The sequence below is a fragment of the Eutrigla gurnardus genome, assembly GCF_963514095.1.
Source record: "Eutrigla gurnardus genome assembly, chromosome: 4".
Taxonomy (NCBI): Eukaryota; Metazoa; Chordata; class Actinopteri; order Perciformes; family Triglidae; genus Eutrigla; species Eutrigla gurnardus.
The window spans coordinates 20,599,396-20,610,017 of NC_139918.1; the positions used below are offsets into that span (position 1 = coordinate 20,599,396).

Sequence of the window (10,622 nt, forward strand, 5' to 3'; positions counted from 1 at the left end):
AGGCATCATCAGCGTAATAACATTCGATTCCAATCGGAAAAAAAGGGGCTTTCATTAAGTCCTCTATGCCTTCGGGTGTTAAAACAGCAAATCTCCATCTTCTTTGTAAAAAACAAGAAAAGTATTAGATTCTGGAAAATGCAAGCTTGATTTTCCCACCTCTTTATTTGCAAGACGCTGGTATTTACAGAACACTTCCTTTTCATTTTATTTTAAATGTATGAATATGTGCGTTAATTCTTTTTTATACACACAATCAAATTGAACTTCAAACTTGCAGTAATAAAAAGGAAACATACTCCCATCTGAGTCACCATTTCGGTTTAATGGACGTGTACACGCTTCACAAATACATGCTGAATTTGAAATTGTTAACACTCGGTGAGGACAACTTCTTTTTGCTAGCACCCTGTGTTCAACAACAATCGGAGTAACATCGGCAAAGAAGTTTGATTAAAAACCACATAAATGTAGTCACATTTCATCAACTCCGGCAACATTAGGTGGGTGATGTATTACTTTCAGTTAGTGAGCCTTCACAGAAGGCGTGATAACATTGTTTTGTGGAAAAAGCATCTAAAGTTAGAGTGAAAAAAAGAAAAGTTTAAAAAAAAGTGATTTCTCTGTGTCTAGTTCAAGCTGTAACGGCTGATAAAACACACAGACACATGCAACAAAGAACTAAAATAATACATTTAGCTGATAAGACATAAACTGCACTGGTTTTGTTATGAAGTCCAAATGTATTTTCTTTATAAACACCTGGACAAAGCAGAGTAGGAAGGAAATATGGGTCGATCCAACCACACAAGTCATTAAAATGGAACTATGGTAGCCTCATGTAGAATCTATGTTTAAATAAATAAAATTATAAAGTGCACATACTACTACTGACCACACACACATTCCATTCTGTCCATACATACGCGCACACACACATCCAGCAATTTAATACAGTCCATACCCAAAGATATAAGAAATATCTTTTTTTTTTCTACAGTTCTGCATTTATTTACAGCCCGGAAGAAAATATTGGATAATATTTGTTACTAAGAAGGGAGAAATGCAACATATATTATTACGGTCACATAATACGTATCATGCTGTAGGCCTTCAAACAAAAACAGGTGGCACACACGATCAAGCTCTTACATGATAACACACGTCTGACCCGACGGAGGTCAAACTATGACAATAGCACCGTTTTGAAATGCCACATATGAGGGGTTGAAAAAGAACAAACATCTAACACAAACTTGCCATTTATAATAATAATAATCATCATGTTATAAGATGATGATCTTGCTATTTGTTTTACCCTTTGTTTCTCTTGCATTACACTCATAAATTGCATATTCAACTACACTGTTTTTGTCTGTATATAGTTTTTTGTATTTGCTTATATAAACACAACAACCGTGGATCACATGTCAGGAAAAGTGTGGGGAAGCCAGAATCTCAGCCCGTGCCGCAGGTGCGTGTTCTGAAAGCTAATTTACATGGAGGGTTGGTCCAAGTGGCCACAGCTGAAGCTGTCACATCATCGTAGCCCTAAAATAAAAAACACAGTTTGACAGTGTACTGTAAATGTGTGTGTATATATGTATATACTGTATATATAGCAGGAAGGTACTGAGTCTCTTGTTTCTGCTCCGTGCCAAAATTTGAGACATGCTTCCCCCTTGTGGATGTTTTGAAACATTTCTGTGATGATTCAATGTTCACCTCTTTTTTTGCAAATATAAAAAAAAAATTACTTGTCAAACAGAATAAAAAAAAATTTCACCTAAAGAGAAGAAAGATCAACCTCAGTGGTCAGCCATGGGCACGCACGATGATCGCCGTGATCTGCACATCGTTTTCTGTGAAACAAAGCACAAAAAAGAGCAAATTTCTATATTATATCTCTGTTATTGAAGCCTCTCCATGTCATTAAAAAAATAAAAAATAAATAAAATTCCTAGGAATGTTAATGTTAAGCTTCAGGAAGTGTGCACCAAACTTTATTTTCTTAAAGTGAAAAAAAAATGTGCATTTTAATACTTCAATATCTTTGGTGGTGTGATTATGATAAATGCGGGCGAGGACTATGAACTCTACCTTTGTATGAAGATGATGATGAAGGACTGGGTTAGACAGCCATGGGTGTCTCAAGGCCTCAGACGCCCCTATCCTCCAACTGATGACACACATACATCGTGTTAGAAATCACTAGATGAGCACACACGACGACAGTAACGCAGCACGAGGCGGAGGACACCTTTTATTCACGACGAGGAGTCTGGAGATGAAGTCTTTGGCCTCTTCAGACGTATCCACAAACTCTTGTTCCTCAAAGTTCCACTTACAGGACAAGATGTTGTTCAGAGTCTCATTGTCATCGTCGCCGAGGAAGGGACAGAGGCCACTCAGACTGACGGGAAGAGACGGCTATCCGTTAGCATTAGTTTGTGCGTGTGCATGGGTGCATATGTGTGTGTGTTTACTTACAGCATGTAGGTGATGACGCCGAGGCTCCACATGTCCGTGTTGAACGATACAAAGTCGTAGTTGATGACTTCAGGAGCGAGAAACTCGGGAGTGCCAAAATTGACTCGCAGTTTCTCCCGTGGTTTGTATCTACGTGGGTGAAAAGGACATTTCCATGATGTAGGATCACAGCGGTCAGTGAACCCGGCAACAGAACAGAAGCAAACGCCTCACTTACACCCTAGCGAGGCCGAAGTCGATGATTTTGACCTTATTCGTGACTCTGCTCACGCACAGGATGTTTTCCGGCTGAAATGTGAAGTCGTCCATCAATTAAAACTTCAACAATATGTCCGTTTTTAAATGATGTTGCACTAAACACAAGTGACTTGGTTACCTTTAAATCCAAGTGCAGGATGTACATTTTGTGCATGTGCTGCAGGCCCTCGCAGATCTGCCTGATGAACACAAGAGCATCCAGCTCCATCAGAGTGTAGTTTTCATCGATGATCCTGTCAAACAGCTCCCCTCCACCAACACTACGGTCGAAGACATAAAAAAACACCACTCAAACACCCGACATTTAAGGCGTCTTCAATCTAAAGTATTGTTTTATTGTAGCGTAATTATCCACACTATCAAGAATATACATTTATCAGCAAACCAAAAGTCTACTGTAACTCTTCTTGACTGTTTTTTTTAAATAAAATAATAAACGTATGTGCTGAAAAAATGAAATAGAAGGAGCATACTATTCAAGTACAAGGATGATGTCATTCCTTGACTCATAAGCTGCATAGAGCTGGATCAGGCTGGCATGGTCCAGATTATTCATGACCTGGATCTCATTCTTCACCACCTCCTACCAAAAACACAGGCGCACACACAGACGGACGGGCAGACAGACAGACGGGATAGACAGACAGACAAGTGCAGACGTAAAAAACCAACACAAACACACACAGACAAGTGAGCGCGCGCACACGCACTGACACAATGAGAGCTATCAGCTGTTCTCTGCTATCAGACAATGCATCTTCTCTTCGAGGTCAAATATTTCTCACCTAGGTGAGAAATATTCCCCCTCTGCTTCTGTTCCAAGTGGCCTTGTAGTGCACTAGTGTGGAGTGAAAAGCTGCCCCCCTCCCCTCCCCCTCTTTGCTTTTTATATATCACACACTGTGGCCCTCACTAAATCTCAATAGGACTGATTCATTATGATGAAAGTGAACGTTGGGGTGTCGTACCTTTTCTTTCAGGCTCCTGGCTTTGATCACCTTCGCTGCCAAAGTGAGACCTGAGGAGTTCTCGACGCACTTGTGCACTTGGCCGAAACGACCCCTTGAAGAGAGGGGAGAAAGAAAAAAAAATGGCTATAGTTGCAGAGTGACTGGCATCGTCGTCCCAGCAGCCCCAGAGACAGAGACGGTGTTTTTCTGTTTCCATGGCGAATCCAAACACTGATCTTCCGTCAAACAGAGGGGTTTTAGGACAGTGTTGGGCTTAATCTGTTATTTCATTAAATCTGAGCTGTGCTCTGTCTCCTCTTTGAAGACTCGGATTAACACTTGGTGATTAGCTACCAGCTGGCACCAGGGATACTGTTTCACATGCCAGTCGGTCCTGAAGTAAAAATAACTGCCGTGACTCTGGAGTTATGGGCCGCGGCAGAGGAGGAGGAGGGAGGGGTTACGCAATTAGGCTTTATGGGAACCCTCTTTGGCCCTGCCTTTGATCCTTGATAGATCAACTGCTCGTCAATGGCTGTCATTTTCTACGCGGCTCAGAGATTTGAAAGGTAGGGTGCTCACCCGCCCAGGACCTCCTGCCAGTTGATGGTGTAGAAGTTGATGATCTGGTTGGGCTTGGCGGAAACAATGCGATGATTGAAAGGAGCCGCCGGAGGAGGAGAGGTGTCTGAAGTGGGATAGGGGACCCGAGAAAAAGATATAATCTGCTTTAATAAGTTGTGAGGAATGTGAGAACATGGGAGCGTCATTGTTAATCAGCTGCAGCGAGGCCTTTTGAAAAGATGGGTGCACGGCTGCTGTAATGGAGTTAGCACATGGTGCGTTACAGTAACGCTCTGTGGTAAACATCGACTGCAGGCATGGCTGTCTTCTAATTAGTACAGAGTCGGCACACTTCAGTACAACATGACTTCTAGTGCCAGACTTAATGTACAGTACCAATTCAGCATTCTCAGACCCTTCATGAAGATATTAAGAAATCATTTAGCATATTTAATGTATGAAAATGAAGCCCGAGCAAAATACTGGATTTCCGAGGCGCTCTGAAAAAAAAACCGAGATAACTATAACTGGATTATCCTTTTTTTCCTGCATGAACACAGAACATCCAACAATTTTTTTTTTTTTTTTTTTTTTTTTTTTTTCATTTACACCAATACAGATACAGTATATCTGGATTTTGCTCTGGTATGAAGTTATTTGCAAATAAACTAAGACTACGTTTGAGTATTAATATACAAACCACAAGAGAGAATTCAAGTCACACTCCTCAACGTGTACATTTTTAAATTATTGACAGCAGATTTAAATTGGACTACAATTGGGTAAATAAGGATCAAATCCTCAAACTATCACCATATCACTTCCCACCGACAAGGAGTCCTGACTCACCGATGAAGAACCGGTCTACGTCTTCATCGTCCTCCTTTTCTGCATCCTCTTCTGCATCCTTTTCCTTTCTCTCTCTCTCCACCCGTTGTTTGAGATTTAGCTGGAACTCAATCCCATCGGCCCTGAAGACGGCCCAACCATCCGACTCAAGCTTCTGTTCCTCCTCCGCGTTATCCTCCTTCTTCTCCTCCTCTTCCTCCTCCTCCACTACCTGGCTCCTCGTGCATTCCTCCACGACAAAGAGTTCTTCGGTCACACAGAACCTGGTATTCCTGCTGCTGACCTCCGATATCTGGTCCTGCTCAGCCTTTGGAGATGAGGAGGCGTCTTTGTGGTCGTCACTGCTGGGAGAAGTGTTTTCATGTGTTTCATTACAGCCATTGTTGTGGTAAATGTGATGTGGTTTAATGCACAGTTTCATTGATCTATGTAAACAAAACTGTATCATTTTGTTATCCAACATTATTAGGATTGAAGTCATATCAATGAAATATCTGAATGGTTGGAATGCATACATTATCTATCATAGAAAAAAAATTAAAACATTGCATCCATCAGCTTTTTATAGCCCAAATTATCTTGTATTTGTAGGATCTCTATAATATAACTGTATCAATAATAAAAATGAATGAGGCTCTATTCCCCTGAGGGCATAAGGTCAATATTTCAGAATTCTTAGGTGTAATCTGTCATCTTCTTTCTTGATTAATTGTTTATTTTTCTATAAAACATCAGAAAACTGAAGAAAAAAAAATCATTAAATGTTTCTTTTGTTTGACAAACAGTTTCAGACTAATTTTCTGATGATCAAATTATGTATTAATTGATTTATTGACACATGATTCTTAATATAAACTACCTTGTAGCAGTCTGCTCTTTTCCGTCCTCGTGGGCAGCAGACAACTCTGCTTCTACAGGAGAAGCGACCTCTTCCTTCTTTTCCTCTGGGAGCTTCTCTTCCTCTTTCACTAGATCCTCCACATCGAGCCTCGGCTCCTTCTCTGCGTCCGCTGCCTCGTGCACCTTTTCCACAACCCCCTCCTCGCCAACTGCCTCGGCCACCTTGTGTTTCTCATTCACGGCCGCTTGGGAATCTTCGTGCAGGTAGTCCACCAAGTTGCAAGCGGGGTCGTCAGGTTTCTGATCCTTTGGGGACACTCCGGCCTCCAGACCTGACTTCTCTGCATTCTCCCTGTTGAGCTTCTGCACCTCTTCGAGAAGCAACACCTGCTTCTTCAAGGAGATATTTTCTACAAGAAAGTCCAAACGGGATTTACATTAAATCTCTTGCAACCTGTTTAAATACCGTGAAAGGTGATATGATATTTTTCACTATGACCTTCTGATGCTCGGTAACTATGTCACAGTGTAAATGCTAGTCTGCTACAGCTATACATGTGATAGAGTATCACTGGTGATGGCTCATAAAAGCTGTTTTGCTATTGCTGGTGCTGTGACACCAGTTTGAACACTGAAGCAACTAACAGTACGTTGGTCTCAGCACCTGCTGTGTCTGGAGGCTTCGTCTTCTTTGCAGCTTTCAGAGCCTTGGGGCTCAATGGGGGCTTATCTGACCCATCTTTCCCTTTGTGGTCCTTCAACTGTGGGGGAAAAAAACTGTCAAAAGAGAAATCCGGACACCAATGATTGCATTCTCCAAAAAAGATCTCAGTTAAAATCTTCTATTAAAGGAATATTTTACTCCTGTCTAAAAGAATTCAGCTAAAATTTTATTTTTGCTTTGTTAAATGTAATGCATCTGTTCCTCTCAAAAAAGCAGAACACTAGTATTCCCTGTATGGAGACAGCCCTGTATGTTAAAACAAGAAGAACAAGGCCAGCCTGAAGACAGAAAAAGCAAAAGCACACGTTTACATATTATAATTAAAACAAATTTGCTTTTAGACATACAAACTATACACACAATAGACCTACAAATTTTCCAGATTTGCGAGAGGCGAGGAAATGCTTTGGTCCGTGGATCTTTATCCTCGGAGAAGTCTGTGGAGAACTGGGCTCACATGCAGGAGTTATCTCTTGATTCCCTTTACTTGCTTTATTAGAGGTAGGTTTCTAGTAAAAAGACAAGATGGCAATGCTTGGTAGGGTTGTGAGAATGCACATGAAAGAATCACATGTTAAGAATGTACGTCAATAGAGAAACAGGAGGTTAATATGATGAAGTTATAGTTTAAAACACATAACACGACAAATGAATCAAATGAACGAATAAATTAATATGACGGATGAAATAATGACAGAAGGGAAAACATAAGCAACACTTCCTCTGTTTTCATGTTGCACATTAACACATTTAATGCACGTCTCCATGCGCAGACTGACTGGTATAATGGCATGCCTTTGATTATTCATAGCAGATAGATAGACAGCAGCAGGGCAAGTGAATTTATAGCTTATCACTTGTCACACTCGGCGACGGAATGCAACGCTGACCCTGAGTGGAAAATATTACAAGCCACCGTCGGCTTGTTGTTCAAATTTCTCAGCCGAGGAACCTCACTAAACACTCCCTGATCAGGTCGGCATGGAAAAAACCTGTCTCAACCTGGGGGCCGTCTCACATTTGTTCTCCGAATGCTGTCGCCACGTAAACAGCGGGGGTTGGGTATTTCTAGAGCCAGTGTTTCCCCGGTGACAGCCGTGTTTCCTGGAGTTCAAAACTCTGATTGGGAGATCGGAGAAAGCGTGAGAAGTGTCATAGTGACAGCAGTTGCTTGTGAGGTATCTCACACCTTTGGAGGTGGAGGAAAATGGAGGCGACCACCTGACAAGCGCTCTGACGACCATAGAGATTCCCTGAAATGTGAGTCACATAGAAGCCAGCGTTGGTATGCGGTCATTAATCATGGGGATATAATCTAGCCGTAAAATGACCATCCAAACTTTTAATTGGCTTGAATTCACTTCAGCTTAATTAAACACACACACACACAAAAACATCAAACCTGACTGCAGACTGTGCACTATGACATTAATACCCCTTCCAGTATGTGACAACCTGACGTCACAACCATCAGGAAACTTTACGCAATGTTAAACACACATCTCAAGTTTGGCTTGAGGGTGACTTCAGTGACAAATTGAAAAAGTGTTTGATTCAGCCAATCCAGAGTTGCAACAACATTAAGTTAAAACTGGATTCTGATATTCAAGTGCAAAGCATGGCAGAGCTACAGTGAGATTATATCTATAAAGTACATATTTCGTTTTTTTTAATTTCCTGAACCTGAAATTCCTGTAAAATTGCATGCATGTGTTGTGTTATATGGAGACGTTTTCTTGGAAGGGCTAAATCCAAGGTGCGTTGACAGCACCATTAACAGGACTCCCAATAAAATGTCTATTTGTAGCAAGTAATTTGCAAAGAATCACATGAATAGCTTTTTTTATTTAAAACCCACTGTTACTGGGAACTGGTGACGTCAAAACACATCATGTCCCAACTGACATGGCATTGAATTGGACACGAGTAAGCACGTTGTTGTAAAAAGGCAGGAATGTGCCTCGTTTAAATGAGTCAGGGTTGGAGTCAGTCAGAGGAGAGAGACTGACTCATCACAATTTGTTGACAGCGGACTCCTCATCAAGAAAGCAAGTTAAAGACCTTTTAGTCCACAAATACTGCCCCCCCAGTCCAAAAACAGCCTTTCTAAACCGGGATGCAACCTGAACATTTCACCCCTGGCCTCACCTCTCGTGCTCTGCTGGGCGCTTCCAGGAGCCTCATGCCAAGGAGGCCATGTTGCACTTGGTGTGGGTAGGAAGCCAGTGAGTATAAATGTGAGTCAAATCTGGTTTCATGTGAACTAGAAGTGACACATTTATTGTGCGGTGGCTTACATAACACTATAAAACGGCTGTTCCTAATGACTTTGCCTTCAATCGGCAGCTGGTAAGTGTAAATATGTCAAATCCCAGACACAACTATTTTAACCCAGGCCCCATTTTTTAACACACACACACACACACACAACTCAAGTCGCATTCACAGGCAAGAGGACTGCTGCACTGGTCAGCTTTGCTGCTATGATCAATTTCACATGTTCTGCCAAGAACAAGAAGAACCAGATCTTTACGAGATTGGGGTTAGCAATGAAGACATATAGAACCTTTTGCGACACCATAACAACACCAGATGTTCTTAATGATACCCGGTGATACAAACGCAGCAATAAGATCTGGCAAAAATATTAAAAGCCTTTTTCGAATTTCTTTACTTGAAGAAAATATCTTTTTATGAATCGCAGCATAATGTTTCGGGCTTCTCTCACCTTGTCAAGCTTCTTGTTTATCGTTTCCGAAGATGATTTGCTCTTAACGGCTTGCTTGCCTTTATTGTCTTTGGGTTTGGAGCTCTTCCGAGCCGCGGAGCCTTTACATATCAGCTCCATCACCCTGGAACTCTTCACCGTCTCCCCGATGAAGCTGATCGCCTGCTGCATGCTGAGGACCAGCTTCTCCATCCCTTCTAGCTTCTGAGCCTGCTGCTCGGACCGCTGGTTCACCACCGACATGATGGTGCTCATCTCTTGGCATATCTCGCTCACCTCCCGCCCCATGACCTGGGTCTGGCTCACCGTCTTCGGCGGGAGGTGGATCTCCTCCTTGTCAACCTTCAGATGCTCCATATCCATTTCGATGTCGTCGATGTCCTGAGACATCCCGTCCAATCGGTTGAGGACCTTTTCTTGGATGGTGATGAGCTTGTCCATCTTGCTGCTGAGGGACTCGATCCGGTTTTGGATGATGTCAAAGCTTGCGCCGTTGCCATCGCCTGCTGTGTTCAGTACCAAGGAACTCATGACTTCCCGAGACGTAAAAGAATCACGTCAAGACACCGACGTGAGACAAAAATGGGACCAGCAGCGTCCGTGAGACAGACAAAAATACTTTTTCAAAAATCTTAGCCAGCTCTACCCTTCAGTGCTCCCAGTTGGTGTGCAAAAGAATGTAGATACAGAGAAGTGGAACAGAAGTGATTCAATTCAGGCTCGCCAATCACCAGCAATGCAGATAAAGATTTGAAACCTCTAATAAAGTGAGTCTAAAAAAAAGAAAAATCCCTCTTTGTTTTTCTCAAACTGTTTTCCCTGGCGCCTGCTTCCCTCCACACAAGAAATGGTATTAAGAATGGAGTGAGCCGGTGTCCCTAAATGTAAATGGCCAGCCTACGTCAGCAGGGGTCAAGTGTTTGGGGTGGGGGCTTGGCACTGCCTGGGCTATGAGACATTTGAGAGCCTTTAAGTGTTAAGCCCACCACCGTCACACCACTGCTAGGTGTCAAAATGGTCACTGTAAACAGAACTTCTTCAGAGTGACAATGCTCATTCAGTTTTACAGTTTTTTTCCTGTTCAAATGGCGTTGACAGTGAAATTCCTTGTGACAGATGGACACGTCTGTCCACATTCTTGAGTGGACAAAGGAGGAAATTGCAGGTGGAGGGGAGGGTGTTCAAAGTATAAGAAGAGATTTTATTGTCATTCCCAAAT

The 10,622-nt window shown here is 42.2% G+C and overlaps 1 protein-coding gene across 3 annotated transcripts; it reads right to left on the reverse strand.

The window, feature by feature from the left end:
• Positions 1-306: 306 nt before the first annotated feature.
• mylk4a (myosin light chain kinase family, member 4a) lies at positions 307-10,260 on the reverse strand. 3 transcript variants are annotated; one of them, XM_084007340.1, is made up of 15 exons: positions 9,404-10,260; positions 7,047-7,184; positions 6,616-6,712; positions 5,971-6,361; positions 5,112-5,452; positions 4,281-4,386; positions 3,717-3,810; positions 3,222-3,331; positions 2,867-3,008; positions 2,708-2,778; positions 2,491-2,619; positions 2,261-2,413; positions 2,101-2,179; positions 1,787-1,862; positions 307-1,551 (listed from the first exon to the last, which is right to left on the reverse strand). In XM_084007340.1, exons 1-14 carry the CDS (start codon positions 9,932-9,934, stop codon positions 1,809-1,811), a joined length of 2,436 nt encoding a protein of 811 aa, XP_083863466.1. In that variant the 5' UTR covers positions 9,935-10,260; the 3' UTR covers positions 307-1,551; positions 1,787-1,808. The 3 variants fall into 3 exon arrangements, with proteins under 3 accessions (XP_083863466.1, XP_083863465.1, XP_083863467.1); XM_084007339.1 differs by having other exon boundaries at positions 5,112-5,455; XM_084007341.1 differs by lacking the exon at positions 7,047-7,184 and having other exon boundaries at positions 5,112-5,455.
• Between the last annotated feature and the right edge of the window lie 362 nt (positions 10,261-10,622).